A 16,207-nucleotide genomic window follows, 5' to 3' on the forward strand; every position below is an offset into this window, starting at 1 on the left:
AGACATCTAGCTGCTCTCCCTCCCTCTCCAAAATGTTGTGGACACAATCTGAAACGTCCCTGTCCCTGGCACCTGGGAAGTAACATACTATCCAGGTGCCCCATTCATGTCCACAGAATCTCTTGTCTGTTCTAGTCCCTTACCTCTACTGCTCCCCTCTTCTCCCTCTTTCCCTTCTGCACCACGGACCCATGGTCAGTGCCAGTAACCTAGTCTCTGTGGCATTGCCCTGTGTGGTCATCCCCCACAACAGTATCCAAAATGGTATACTTATTATTATTGAGAATGGCCACATGGGTGCTCTGCACTAACGACCTATTCACCGTCCCATTCCGTCTGACAGTTACCCAGCTACCCACTTCCTGCAACTTAGGGGTGACTTCTTCCCTGTAACTCCGATCAATGATCTTCTCACTCTCCTGTAGATGGCGAAGGTCATCCAGCTACTGCGGCAGATCCCTAACAGTCTTTAAGGTGCTGCAGCTGGATGCACTTCATGCAGATGTAGTTCCCTGGTAGACTCTGAGTGCACAACATTGTTGAACCTTAAGGTGGATGGGCTACCAGCAGCATAAGACCACAAGCATCCATTCAGCAGGAATGTCACTTAACAAAAAAAAAATACAGATTTTGTTTTAATGTGAATTCTTTCGCTTTGAGAAGTACCATTTGAATACAAGATAAATAATTGCCAAATGGAGCTTCCAGTAAACAGTATTCTGTGCAAAATATTATTTCTGCAATGGAATTGTTGACAATGGAAAATATACCGAAATGTGCTGCGCTTATTTAGTTCCCTGCAGAGTGGACCGACTGCCCCCAATCTCAGGTTTTCAATCTGTGCTACTCATTCATTATTAATGTCACTTTTCACAATTCCCACTGGAGCTTGACAATGGATAATTGTCATTGGTACAAACCAAAAGTGGCTTTCAGTGTTGCAGAGGTTAACCAGGCATTACAAATCATTCATGTGGCCAGCTGTTTGCATCACACTTCAAGGTTTACTATTGCTAAAATTCTGCTTATGGGAATATCAGCATCTTTTGTTAATGTTATACAAGTGAAGTCTATTCCACACTTGTACAGTGCTAGTACTTATAAATAAAACAAGCAATTGTGGCAAACATTCACTTATACAGGGGATAAGAGCAGAATTACGCCCTTTGGCCCATCGAACCTGCTCCACCATTCCCTCATGGCTGATTGATTGTCCCTCTCAAACCATTTCTCCTGCCTTCTCCCTGTAACCTTTGATGCCTTTACTTTCTTTCTCTTTCTGACACACACATGCACGCACGCATGCACACTTTTTATTATATGCAATGTACTGCTGCTGCAAAACAACAAATTTCATGACATCTAATGATACTAAATCTGATTATGATTAAGAACCTAACATCCTCTGCTTTAAATATACCCTATGATGTTAATAATTCTTTTGTCAATAGACGTAGTGGTCTTGAGATGGTGAAGATTCTCATTGCAATACAATTATTTTGACTTTTGTCATGTTTGTTAACATAATAAGATTAAAATTAAAATTAGTTTTATTTGGCACATGTACGTTGAAACATCAAAAGGTACAGTGAAATGCATCATTGTCGTCAATGACCAACACAGTCCGAGACTGGTTCCAACATAACATGGCCTCAACTGCCAACCCTAATCCATATGTTTTCAGAATGTGGGAGCACCTGGAGGAAACCCGTATGGTTATAGGGAAAACATACAAACTTGCTAACTACGGTGACAAAATTGAATCTTGGTTACTGATCGCTGGTGCTAACTGCTTTGGTACCATCTGTCCTGTGATAATTTACAGTTTTAATTGATTGTATTAATTTAAAGTTATTGCTGAGAATGCTTTGGATATGTAAGTGTGAATTGTTTTTTTTTCTGGAGCTTTGAATTTGTTATATACTAATTTGCATGATCACTTTTGTTTGCCTTTTTCTCTAGGGGGCTTTACCAAAATACTCCCATAATGCACTAATGGTGCAAGCCATGAAGACAAATCTGATCGATCCAGATATCCATATATTATTTTTTGATGTGGAAGCACTGATTATCCAGCTTCTAACAGAAGAAGCATCCAGACCCAATCCTACACTTATATCTCCAGAGAGCCTCCAGAAAGCACCGGGTGGCACAGACAAAAGCAGCTCCTTTCTTACTGGAAAGCGAGCAGCAGTCCTTTTCCAGCAGGTGAAGGAAACGATCAAAGAGAACATTAAAGAACATTTGTTAGACGATGATGAAGATGAAGATGACGACATAAAGAGACAGAAGAGGGAAGAGGGTGATCCTGAGTACAAGGGCAACAAGTCAAAACCTCTCACCTTGTTAGAATATAACTTAACAATGGACACAGCAAAATTATTCATGTCATGTCTGCATGCTTGGGGTCTGAATGAACATTTAGATGAGGTTTGTCTCATGCAGCTTGGTATGTTGAAACCTCACTGCCCTGTATCTTTTGGCTTGCTGTCAAGGGGAGGACATATGTCACTGATGCTTCCTGGATTTAAACAGACTGCTTTCAAGACACTAGATGGTGCTAATGAAACAGGAAAAAGACCGACTTTGGGAAACAGCACGTACAATGTATCCCGAGCAGTCACAACCCAACACCTGCTCTCTCTCATTTCCTTAGCCAATACTTTGATGAGCATGACCAACGCTACGTTCATTGGGGAACATATGAAAAAACTGCCACCAAGGTGGGAATTAACCTCTATTCTCATTATTTTAGAGCAAAATAATTTTAACATATTGAATTAGTAATAGATTTTGATGTAGAATTATTGCTTGGTAAAACTGTGACATAACTGTTTCTTTGATAACTCAGTGCACTTAATTTCTAATTACATTTGTGTATGTATGTGATAGCTTGGGCAAAAATAAGTACAGCTTTAAGAATAAGGCTGTGTTTTATAGTCAGAGTTTTAACTGCCATGCTATTTTGAACAATTCTTTTCTCTTTGTTGTCTTATTTTTGTTACCATACACCGCTCTTCACATCACATTTGAAATTAACTCTTACCAACTCCATCTTGGCCTGTTGGTATGTGTAGGTCTTTCTGCTGATCATAAAATCTTACCTGGCTTTGCTTGTCCAAACCTCAACAATTATGCCCGTCTTTAATTTATTTTTCTGTCCTGTCAGATCCAGTTTCCTGCCACAATCATTCAACATCATTAGAAGTTTTTCAATCACAACATTGTCATCCTTTGGATGGCTATAATTGGAATTGGTTCATTATTGTTACACGAACCAAGATACAATGAAAAGCCTGTCTTGCATCTTCCATCTATTCATGTCTATCCCACTACAATCTTAAAAAAAAATTGGTTGCTTAAGTAATCAATTTAAAATTTTATTAGTCATGTACATCAAAACATAAAAACGTACAATGAAATGCATCATTGCGTTGGGGATGTGCCTGATGCAGCCTGCGAATATTGACAACACAGTATACTGACAACTCATCAACCTGAACCCTTGGAATGTGGGGGGAAACTGGGGCACCTGGAGGAAATCCACATGGTCATGGCGAGGAAGTCCTAACTCCTTACAGATGGCGGTAGATAGATAGATAGATAGATAGATAGATACTTTATTCATCCCCATGGGGAAATTCAACTTTTTTCCAATGTCCCATACACTTGTTGTAGCAAAACTAATTACATACAATACTTAACTCAGTAAAAAATATGATATGCATCTAAATCACTATCTCAAAAAGCATTAATAATAGCTTTTAAAAAGTTCTTAAGTCCTGGCGGTAGAATTGTAAAGCCTAATGGCATTGGGGAGTATTGACCTCTTCATCCTGTCTGAGGAGCATTGCATCGATAGTAACCTGTCGCTGAAACTGCTTCTCTGTCTCTGGATGGTGCTATGTAGAGGATGTTCAGAGTTTTCCATAATTGACCGTAGCCTACTCAGCGCCCTTCGCTCAGCTACCGATGTTAAACTCTCCAGTACTTTGCCCACGACAGAGCCCGCCTTCCTTACCAGCTTATTAAGACGTGAGGCGTCCCTCTTCTTAATGCTTCCTCCCCAACACGCCACCACAAAGAAGAGGGCGCTCTCCACAACTGACCTATAGAACATCTTCAGCATCTCACTACAGACATTGAATGACGCCAACCTTCTAAGGAAGTACAGTCGACTCTGTGCCTTCCTGCACAAGGCATCTGTGTTGGCAGTCCAGTCTAGCTTCTCGTCTAACTGTACTCCCAGATACTTGTAGGTCTTAACCTGCTCCACACATTCTCCATTAATGATCACTGGCTCCATATGAGGCCTAGATCTCCTAAAGTCCACCACCATCTCCTTGGTCTTGGTGATATTGAGACGCAGGTAGTTTGAGTTGCACCATATCACAAAGTCCTGTATCAGTTTCCTATACTCCTCCTCCTGTCCATTCCTGACACACCCCACTATGGCCGTGTCATCAGCGAACTTCTGCACATGGCAGGACTCCGAGTTATATTGGAAGTCTGATGTGTACAGGGTGAACAGGACCGGAGAGAGTACGGTTCCCTGCGGCGCTCCTGTGCTGCTGACCACCGTGTCAGACCTACAGTCTCCCAACCGCACATACTGAGGTCTATCTGTCAAGTAGTCCACTATCCAATCCACCATGTGAGAGTCTACTCCCATCTCCGTTAGTTTGTGCCTTAAGATCTTGGGCTGGATGGTGTTAAAGGCACTAGAGAAGTCAAGGAATGTAATCCTCACAGCACAACTGACCCCATCTAGGTGAGAGAGTGATTTGTGCAGCAAATACGTGATAGCATCCTCCACTCCCACCTTCTCCTTATACGCAAACTGAAGAGGATCCTGGGCGTGCCTGGTTTGTGGCCTCAGATTCTGTATTATCAGCCGCTCCATGGTCTTCATCACGTGCGACGTCAAGGCAACAGGTCTGAAGTCATTCAACTCCTTTGGTTGTGGTTTCTTCGGTACCGGGACAATACAGGATGTTTTCCACTGTCTGGGTACTCTTCTCTGCTCCAGGCTCATGTTGAAGATACGCTGTAGTGGTTCTCCCAGCTCAGTCGCACAGGCCCTCAGTAATCGTGGGGAAACTCCATCCGGTCCAGCTGCCTTGCTGGTACAGATCTTCCTCAGTTGACCTTCCACCTGTGCAGCCGTAATCCTGGGCGTGGGCAAGGTCTCCTGTGAGTGGCTATTTTCCTGTGAGGGAAGTAAGCCTGGTGTGGATTTCTGCGGTGAGGATGAGATTGAGCTGTCGAACCTGTTGAAGAAGTTGTTCAGCTGGTTCGCTTTCTCCACATCTCCACTTATGTTCGCCCCCCGCTTTGCACCGCATCCGGTGATGATCTTCATCCCATCCCACACCTCCTTCATGCTTTTTTTCTGCAGCTTTTGTTCTAGCTTCCTCCTATACTGCTCCTTTGCCCCCCTTATCTGTACTCTGAGTTCCTTCTGAACTCTTTTAAGCTCCAACCGATCACCATCAATGTTACAGCTGGTGCTGTAATGCGTATTGCTAACCACAATGTTGTCATGCTGCCCTTAGTTATCGTTCTTTTTCTCTCTCCCGTTAATCACTATTTATTTATGATTTTAATGTGAAATATTGTAGATAACAACGATTTCCACATGTATATTGCAGTCTCTAGTTATCCCACATGGGTGGTGGGATGGATAAATGTCTCTACCAAAGGAGATGTAAGATGCTCCTTCCCTAAGCTAGCCTGCAAGTCACCCTTGGACAAGGTGTAGCATCTGCTTATCCCCCCGATCAGGGTCATGTGAAGCCATGGGAGCAGGTGGTGGATGGTCGTATGAGCAGCTGGTGCACATCACAAGTCCTGGTTATGTTACCACTGACACCAGGCAGACAATCTCTGAAGAGTATTGATAATGTCTGGGGTCACCTGTCTTGTAAAGACACTGCCCTGAAGAAGGGCAGCATGGTAGTGTAGTGGTTAGCACAACGCATTATAGTTTCAGCAACCTGGGTTTAATTCGCGCAGCTGCCTGTAAGGAGTTTGTACGTTCTCCCCATGACTGTGTGGGTTGCCTCTGGGTGTTCTGGTTTCCTACCACAGTCTAAAAGCATACAAATTGGTGGGTTAATTGGTCATTGTAAGTTGTCCGTGATTAGGCTGGATTAAGTCATGGGTTACTGGGCAGTGTGGCTCAAAAGGGCCTATTCCGCACTGTATGTCAATAATAAATAATTTTAACAGGCAATTGAAAACCACTTCTGTAGAAAAATTTGCTAAGAATAATCATGGTCATGGAGATCATGATCACCCACGCTGTATAATACTGCACATAATGATGATAATGATGAATTACCCATCCATCTGTGCATCTCCATCCAGACTGCTAGTCTACTCTCAGATCGTGTCTTGAATGACTAGTTCCTTAGAAGCAGCATCTATTTAACTTGGAACTGGTAGTTTGTGGCAAACAAAAAAGTGTGATGGGCAGACTGAATTATGTTATTAATATGTAAATTTGATTGAATTTTCACCTGCATTTATCCAAAACTCTATTACACAAAGTTCAACAGAACCATCAGCCTATTCTTTCCTGGTGCAGGTTCTGCACAGATTATGACAGAGAACAGTTCAGAAATGAGGTTGCTTGGCAATATTTAAATAAAAACCTAAGACAACCAAGGGCAACCTGTGGTAACCTGAGTTTATTCCTCTCCATAGATGCTGCCTGACCTACTGAGTTCGTTCAGCACATTATGTGTGGTTCTGCGATATCTGTTGTTCTGATGCAGCAAAAATTACTATAGTTATTAAAATGTTACTCCAGGTTACAAAAATAAATAAATAGTGCAAAAGACAAGTAATGAGGTAGTGTTCATGGGTTCATGGACAGTTCAGAAATCTGATGGTGGAAGGCAATAAACTGTTCTTAAAATGTTGAGTGTGGGTCTTCAAGCTCCTGTAAATAGAAGAGGAATTACCGGAATTTGGGCATTTGTAACCTGGACCGAACCTGTACAGTCAATTAACTTGAGCTTAGTCTCAGTGTGATGCAGTATAGTACATACTCCTGCATCAGGTTTTAGATTTAAACATCTTTAGTTTCAAGTTATTTCAGATTTGTACTATTAACTCAGGCCAGTACTGTGCAATGCTGAGAGTGTGTTTTACCATCTTGCTGATGATAACTTGAATAGATGTTATATCCACATTGATTACGCTTAGAGACATAGTGCACTGCAGCACAGAAACAAACCCTTTGGCCCATCAAGTCCATGCTAAGCTATTAGTCTCCCTAGTCCCTTCGACCTGCACCTGGACCACCTCTCCCTCTCATGTACATCTCTCAGATGTTGAAATCAAACCTGCATTCACCTCTTCCACTGGCAGCTTGTTCCACATTCGCACCACCCTGCAAGTGAAGATGTTCCTACTTGTGTTCCCCTTAAGCAGTTCACCTTTCACCCTTAATCTATGACCTCTGGTTCTAGTCTCATCGAACCTCAGTGGAAAAAGCCTGCTTGCATTTCCTCTGTCTATACTCCTCATAATTTTGTTTGCCTCTGTCAAATCTTCCATTATTCTCCTGCACTCCAGGGAATACTCCTAACCTGTACGTCCTTTCCCTATACAGTGGTGCTAGAAGTTTGTGAACCCTGTAGAATTTTCTCTGTTTCTGCATAAGTATGACCTAAAATGTGATCAGATCTTCACATGTCCTAAAATGTGATTAAGGGAACCCAATTAAATAAATAACACGAAAAATGTTATACTTGTTCATTTATAGTGAAAATTCTACAGGGTTCACAAACTTTCTAGCACCACTATAACTCATGTCTTTAAGTCCCAGTAACATATTTGTAAATATTCTCTGTACTCTTTCAATCTTATTAATATCTTTCCTGTAGGTAATTGACCAGAACTGCAAATTTGGCCTCACCAATGTCTTGTATTATTTCAATGTAACATCCAAACTGCTGCACTCAGTACTTTGATTTATGAAGGCCAATGTGCCAAAAGCTTTCTTTACGACTCTACCTAAGTAGATAGTACTTCAGATGTACAAAATTGGACATAAAATATTTTGGGCATTTTAGGATCATAATATACACAGTATTAACGGAACTAGGTTTCCTTTTTCAGTCATTAATCTATCATATTTATCAGTAAACGCCTTTAGCCCATTTGTTACAACTAAGTAAAACAAGAACAATAAACTGAGCAGGTAAAGTAATGGAAAGTAAAAAAGAGACAACATTTCAAGTTGAAGATTCTTTGTCATATTGACCTGCAAAGTGTTTCTGGCATTTTCTGATTTTATTCCAAACTTCCTGTATCTTCAACTTTTTTGTCATTTTTGTTTCAATATGCTGTTTGTTCATTTGCATTTCCCCTGAATCCCTAAATGTGCTCCCAGAGAGTTGTTTTCTTCCTCCAGTTATAGCTTTACACATATTTTAAAGCTCTATTGTGATCTTTTATCCTTTCCTTGAAATTTCAGTCAACTCCAAATTCTTCATTTCATTTCTCCCCTTATAATCCAGGAAAGTGTGAAGTGATAAACTTTGGAACTTGAAAGCAGAGTAGAAGGTTGATATCTGGATTCTGAGCAGTGTGGAGGAGCAGAGGAGCCTTAGGGTCCAAGTTCAAAGATCCCACCAAGTAGCCATGCAAGTTGATAGGGTAGTTGGGAAGGCTAATGGCGTATTGGCCTTTATTAGTCGGGGGATTGAGATCGGAGGATGCTGTGAGGTAATATTGCAGCTCTATAAAACCTTGGTTAGACCATGCTTGGAGTAATGTGCTCAGTTCTGGTCCTCTCATTATGGGAAGAATGTGGAAGCGTTAGAGGGAGTTCAGAGGAGATTTACCAGGGTGCTGTCTGGATTAGAGAACATGTCCCGTGGGGATAGATTGAGCTAGTTCAGACTTTTCTCCTTGGAGCGAAGGAGAATGAGGTATATAAGATGATAAGAATCATAGATAGAGTGTTCAGGCAGAGATGTTTTGCCAATGCAGAAATGGTTAAAACTACGGGGCATAACTTTAAGGTGACAAGAGCAGGGTTAAGGGGCAATGTCAGAGATACTGTAGTTTTTTTCACTGGGAGTTGTGGGTGCATGGAATGTGCATGAAGTCAGGGCTGTTGATAGAAGCAGATACATTAGGGTTATTTAAGAAATACTTAGATTGGCACATGGATGATAGTAAAATGGAGGTCTACACAGGAGGGAAGGGGTAGATTGATCTTAGAGTATGTTAAAAGGTTGGCACAACATTGTGGGCTGAAGGGTCTGTACTATGCTGTAATGCTCTATGTTTAAAGTGTTGAGAATTTCTCTTGCATCAGTATTGTAAAAGTCTTAAGTTTCTTCCTGTCTAATGAATTTGATAAAAGTTTTTGCTGAGTTAACAAAATGTAATAATGAGGACAGTGTGGCTGGTGTGGTCCATGTGGTCTTCTTTTAAGGCTTTTGACAATGTCCCTGTAAGGGTGATTGGATCAAACACTTAAAGCCATTGGACAATGGCAAAACTGATAAATCAGATTCAAAATTGGTTAGTTAATAAGGGCAATAAGAACAATGGTAGATAATTGTTATTGTAATTTGAAAACAAATGTTCATGTTCAGTGGTGTCCCTCAGTGATTATTAGAACATAAAATATTACAGCACGGAGTGGAAGTGGCTGATACGAATGTGCATACTTTAGGCTGTTTGGAAAAAAGTATGGGGAGTATGTCAGAGGTAGGCTGTTTTCACAAAAGATAAGAGCAGTGAGGTTATGGTAAACTTTAGAAAATATCCGTTCAGCTACAGTTGGAATATTGCATATGCTATATGTTGTATATATTGCTATATGCTCTGCTACTGTGGCGCCCAAATTTTCATTGGCTATTTTCCATGGGAAGATGTAGAAACATAGAAAACAGCACAATACAGGCCCTTCAGCCCATAAAGCTGTGCCGTACATGTCCCTACCTTAGAACTAGTCAAGTCATTTTTATTGTCATTACGACCATAACTGCTATGTACAGTACATAGTAAAAATGAGACAACATTTTTCAGGACCATGGTGTTACATGACACAGTACAAAAACTAGACTGAGCTATGTAAAAAACAACACAGAGAATAAAAAACAACTACACTAGACTACAGACCTACCGAGGACTGCATAAAGCGCACAAAACAGTGCAGGCATTACAATAAATAATAAACAGGACAATAAGGCAGTAAGGTGTCAGTCCAGGCTCTGGGTATTGAGGAGTTTGATAGCTTGGGGGAAGAAACTGTTACATAGGCTTTACCCATAGCCCTCTATTTTTCTAAGCTCCATGTAGCCATCCAGGAGTCTCTTAAAAGACTCTATCATTTCCACCTCCACAACTGTCACCGACAGTCCATACCACGCACTCACTACTCTCTGCGTAAAAAAACTTGCCCCTGCTATCTCCTTTGTACCTACTTCCAAGCACCTTAAAACTATGCCCTCTCGTGCTAGCCATTTCAGCCCTGGGAAAAAGCCTCTGACTATCCACAAGATCAATGCCTCTCATTATTACAAAAGTACAAAAAGAATTATACTTAAGTAGTAAGTGATGGAGACTTTAGGTGCATTGATATACAGAGAGACATTATGCTTCAAATCCCTGTAAATAATGACATAGGTGGATTGGGTACTGAAGAGGCATTTTGTGTGTTTGCCGTCATGGGCCAAGCTATTGAATACGAGATAGGACTTATTCACTTATTTAGAAATACAGCCATAGAGTGGGCCCTTCCAGCCCTTCAAGCCGTGCCACCCAGCAACCAACCTATTGATCTAGCCTAATCACAGGGCAATTTAATGTACAATGACCATTTACCTTCTAACCTATTTGTCTTTAGAGTGTTGTAGGAAACCGGAGCACACAGATGAAACCCATGCATTCATGGGGATAACATACAAACTCCTCACAGACGGTGTCCAATGTCCCAAGCTGTAATAGCGTTGCGCTAACCCGTACATTACCATGGAGCTATGTTTCCACTGAACAAGTATTGATTTGACCACACTGGGAATGTGTAAGGTTCTGATCACCATGCTCAATGTGAGAGCAATAAAAATAGTAGCTTTATGTTGAAAGGGGAGAATTTTAAAGGAGATCTGAGGGGCAAGTTGTTCTTCACACAGAGTCTGGTGGTTCACAACAAGCTGCCAGAAGAGGGGTAGAAGCAGATGTTTCACAGTCATTTGGACAGGTACTCAGATAGGAAAGGCATAGAGGGATACGATAAATGGGATGAGTGTAAAACAACATATCCCAGTCAGCTTTGCGTTCCCGCTTCTGTGCTGTACAGTTTTAGAATTCCGTGAATTCTGGAACAATCTTGAAAGATGCAAATGTATTTTAATTCTGATGTTTCAACGATTTGTGAAATGACACAAGTAAATATTCAAAAGTCGATAAAACATCATGGAAAATTATTGTAGTAATAAGGCAGTTTGGCTGAATTTTAAAGAACAAAACAGAATTAAAGTTGGGTTCTTCCTGCTTTACAAAGATAAGTATTTTTTGAACATAGAATACTACAGCACAGTACAGTACAGGCCCTTTAGCCTATTATATTCTGCTGACCTTATAACACTGTAAGATCAATCAAACCCTTGCCGCTTACGTAGCCCTCCATTTTTCTATCATCCAAGTGCCAATTTTAGGATTTAATAGTATTTAAATTTACCTTCATTATACACTTTTCATTAGGAATTGATGATTAGCTCAAGGGTGTCTGCTTTCTATGCTTAAGCATTATTCTGTTGAATTCACACAAAATGCTGAAGCAACTCAGCAGATGAGGCAGCGTCTACTGAAATGAATAAACAGTCGTATTTCAGGCCAAGATCCTTCATCAGGACTGGAAAGGAAGGGGGAATGATGCCAGAATAAGAAGGTGGGGGGAAAATGAGAAGGACAAGCTGGCAAGTGATAGATGAGACCAGGTGAGGGGGTAGGTGGGTGGGTGGTGGAAGGGGGAATGAAGTATGCAGCTGGGAGGTGATGGGTGGGAAAAGTAAAAGGAGAGGATTCCCCACTCCGACCTCTTACCTCTTCTTCTCACCTCCCCTGGTGCCCCTCTTTCTTCCCTTTCTCCCATAGTCCACACTCCTCTCCCATCAGACCTCTTCTCCAACCATTTACCTTTTCCACTTTATCACCTCCCAGCTTCATTCTTCTTTCCCCCTCCTCCACCCACCTGGCTTCACCTATCACCTGTAACACAGACAAAATGCTGGAGGAACTTGGCAGGCCAGGCAGCATCTATGGAAAAGAGTAAACAGTTGATGTTTCAGGCCGAGACCCTTTTTGAGTCCTGAAGAATGGTCTCGGTCTGAAATGTTGACTGTTTACTCTTTTCTATAGATGCTACCTGACTTGCTGAGTTTCTCCAGCATGTTGTGTGTGTTACTCTGGATTTCCAGCATCTGCAGAATCTTCTGTGTTTTTTTTTACTTTGATCAAGCCTGTCAATTATTTTATTTCTCTTGCCAGAATTTATTAAGTTTTGTAATTAAATTTAACATTATTTTAGATTATATAATGCACATTGGTATCTTTCAGGACTTCTCAAGAACACACTGACATTCAGTCCCGATGAAGGGTCTTGGCCTGAAACATTGACTGTTTATTCATTTCCATAGATGCTGCCTGACTTGCTGAGTTCCTCCAGCAATTTGTGTGTGCTGCCTTGAATTTCTAGCATCTGCAGATTTTCTCTTGTTTGTGATTTACTAACACTGGTCATTTCCTTTTTTTCTTAAATAACTTTGACTTAATAATGTAGTATAAAGTATTCCATTCAATGCATTTTAGCTCTGAAATGTTTCTGAGAAATGCTTTCTGACTTATTATTTTGTAGTTAAAGAGATTATAATCATAAGTCTGTGGTTACTTAAGAGATTTGTTGATGAGGTGGGATGACACAAACTGACACCATATGACTGATAAAGTAGAGCTTCAAATCTGAACCTCAAGGAATCCTGACCTCTTCTGAAGGACTTATAATTAATATTTGATTTTTATTCCTTGCAGACCACAGAAACCAAGCACCCCAGAGATGACTAAAGGGAACCCTTCCCCTCCAGTCTTCACTGCTGTACAGGGGCAGATCAAACAAGGTAACTACAAAGCAAAGCTTGGCAAGGAGCACAGTATTAAAGTGACAGCAGAAGACTAAATACACAATGTGAAATCACCCCTCTTCATTCTTTTATGTTGAAATATTATTCTACTTTGTTGAATTGTGCGATAAGAGGTTAAAATTCAATGATTTAAAATGAATGCACTGGAGGTATTGGAATGTGGTTTCTTTCCAGTAGGTACTTCAGTAAATTTTGAATGATATTTGGAATTCATTTTCCTTTTTATAATGAAAATGAGGTTTGGAAGGTAGAAAATTTTATATCATAGTTTTATCAAAAAAAAAATTCTGACTATAAATTTCAGCATTCATCTAGAATTACTTATCCCCACAAGTTCAGTAGCTTAATTGTTACAGCTATTATTTAAAAAAAGTAAATTGTGATGTAACATGTTGGGGCAACAAATGGTGTTTGTCAAATTACTTATCAGGCATCAACATCTAAAAAAGTTATTCACCGTTATTTTCAGATGGAAATTGTCAGTCTTTATTGTCGCTGATTCATTTTGGGGGAGAAAGGGGAAATGAGTTATCATTTTTAACCAGTCATCAATTATCCATCAAATTTTTTTAAATTTTAGATTCTTCTTGTAGGACTTCCCTCCTTAAGCTTGGATTTATTGAGTTTGAATGGCTTCATGCAGCTATTTCCATCTCAGCTATAATCCACCTTTAAATCAAAGTCTACATGGTGATAGCCAGATTCTCTAAAATCTACCTGTGTTGCTCTCTGCAAGCATTTCATGGACTGCTGTTTTTAGAATTCTACTATAAGCAAGTTTGACTGAACATTATCTGTGCTGTTGCATAATATATTAGGATTTTTCAATGTGATTGATAGGAAGATTAATTATTCAATTCAGAATAAAGCACTTGCTTTATGTCAGCTTTACCACACTGATTTGATGGAGTTTACTCCCAGGAATATTATACAAGTGCAGTGAAGGAAAAAAATTTGAAATAACTTGGCAATATGACTTTACACAACATCTACACAACACATAACTGCTAAAATGTTTGGTATATTGTACAAAATATGGTTCTCCCTACAATTTCTATCTCAATATATATGAAAATAACAATGAACTGTAAGGCTAGAAGAAAAGGTCATTGGCTGCAGTCTACCATCACTGCAGGACTTGTATACGCCCAAGACAAAGAAGCCAGCAGGAAAAACTGTTGTGGACCCTATCTGCCCTGCAAACAGCCTTTACCAAAATCTTTCTTCTGGAAAGTGCTTCAGGGCTATTAAAACAAAAAAAAATTACATCTTTTTAAAAGTTTTTGCCCCCAGATAGTTAATCTGGTCAGCCATATTAGTTAGTCCCCAAATGCCCCTGTATCTATTACCCTCATCACTACACTGCAGTGCAAACACTTTATATAATGCAGTTCACTTGTAAATACTAGTTGGCATTTATGTATACTTCATAATTAATTTCCATATCCATATTTTAACTCTAACTTTATTTTTATATAATTCTTTGTTCTTTATATATATTTGTTAAATGTTTTTTGTTGCATGTTGCACTGCCACACCATAGCAAATTCTTAATACATGTAAATTGTGAAGCGGGCTCAATGGGGCAAATTCTAATTTTCTAAATTTAAGATGAGACTTCCAGTTTAAGATGGCGCTATTGAAGTTGTGCAACAACTTACTGGTAGTTCAGAAGGCAAGAAATAAGACTAAAAACATTACTAATAACACCAATTTTTTAAAGTAAATTGTGGTCAGATGCAAACAATGGAACATAGACTTAGAAAACCTATAGCACAATGCAGACCTTTCGGCCCACAAAGTTGTGCCGAACATGTCCTTACCTTAGCACCATTGCTGGTAGCCCATTCCACGCACTCACCACTCTCTGAGTAAAAAAATTTACCCTGACATCTCCTCTGTACCTACTTCCCAGCACCTTAAACCTGTGTCCTCTTGTGGCAGGCATTTTAGCCCTGGGAAAAAGCCTCTGACTATCCACATGATGAATGCCTCTCATCATCTTGTACACCTCAATCAGGTCACCTCTCATCCTCCGTCGCTCCAAGGAGAAAAGGCCGAGTTCACTCAGTGTATTCTCATAAGGCATGCTCCACAATCCAGGCAACATCCTTGTAAATCTCCTCTGCACCCTTTCTATGGCTTCCACATCCTTCCTGTAGTGAGGCGACCAGAACTGAGCACAGTACACCAAGTGGAGTCTGACTAGGGTCCTATATAGCTGCAACATTACCCTCTTGGCTTCTAAATTCAATTCCATGATTGACGAAGACCAATACACCATATGCCTTCTTAACCACAGAGTCAACCTGCTCAGCTGCTTTGAGTGTCCTATGGACTCAGACCCCAAGATCCCTCTGATCCTCCTCACTGCCAAGAGTCTTACCATTAATACTGTATTCTGCCATCATATTTGATCTACCAAAATGAACCATCTCACACTTATCCGAGTTGAACTCCATCTGCCACTTCTCAGCCCAGTTTTGCATCATATCAATGTCCGGCTGTAACCTCTGACAGCCCTCCACACTATCCACAACACCTCCAAACTTTGTCTCATCAGCAGATTTAGTAACCCATCCCTCCACTTCTTCATCCAGGTCATTTATAAAAATCACGAAGAGTACCTCCATGCAGAATATGACCCGTCTATGACCACTCTTTGCCTTCTGTGGGCAAGCCAGTTCTGGATCCACAAAGCAATGTCCCCTTGGATCCCATGCTTCCTTACTTTTTCAATAAGCCTTGCATGGGGTACTTTATTAAATGCCTTGCTGAAATCTATATACACTACATCTACTGCTCTTCCTTCATCGATGTGTTTAGTCACATCCTCAAAAAATTCAACCAGGCTTGTAAGGCACGACCTGCCCTTGACAAAGCCATGCTGACTACTCCTAATCATATTATACCTCTTCAAATGTACATAAATCCTGCCTCTCAGGACCTTCTCCATCAACTTACCAACCAACCACTGAGATAAGACTCACTCCAGTTCCTTTCTTGAATAAAGGAACAACATCCGCAACCCTTCAATC

The 16,207-nt window shown here is 40.5% G+C and overlaps 1 protein-coding gene across 5 annotated transcripts in view; it reads left to right on the forward strand.

The window, feature by feature from the left end:
- Positions 1–16,207, forward strand: part of wdr7 (WD repeat domain 7) — a 573,837-nt gene that overhangs the window by 166,846 nt on the left and 390,784 nt on the right. For all 5 annotated transcript variants that reach the window (XM_073064130.1, XM_073064129.1, XM_073064131.1 and 2 more), the window contains 2 exons: positions 1,963–2,723; positions 13,060–13,145. In XM_073064130.1, coding sequence (XP_072920231.1) covers positions 1,963–2,723; positions 13,060–13,145 — 847 coding nt within the window. The remainder of the gene's footprint in view (positions 1–1,962; positions 2,724–13,059; positions 13,146–16,207) is intronic.

The sequence above is a fragment of the Hemitrygon akajei genome, chromosome 13 (genome assembly GCF_048418815.1).
Source record: "Hemitrygon akajei chromosome 13, sHemAka1.3, whole genome shotgun sequence".
Lineage (NCBI taxonomy): Eukaryota > Metazoa > Chordata > Chondrichthyes > Myliobatiformes > Dasyatidae > Hemitrygon > Hemitrygon akajei.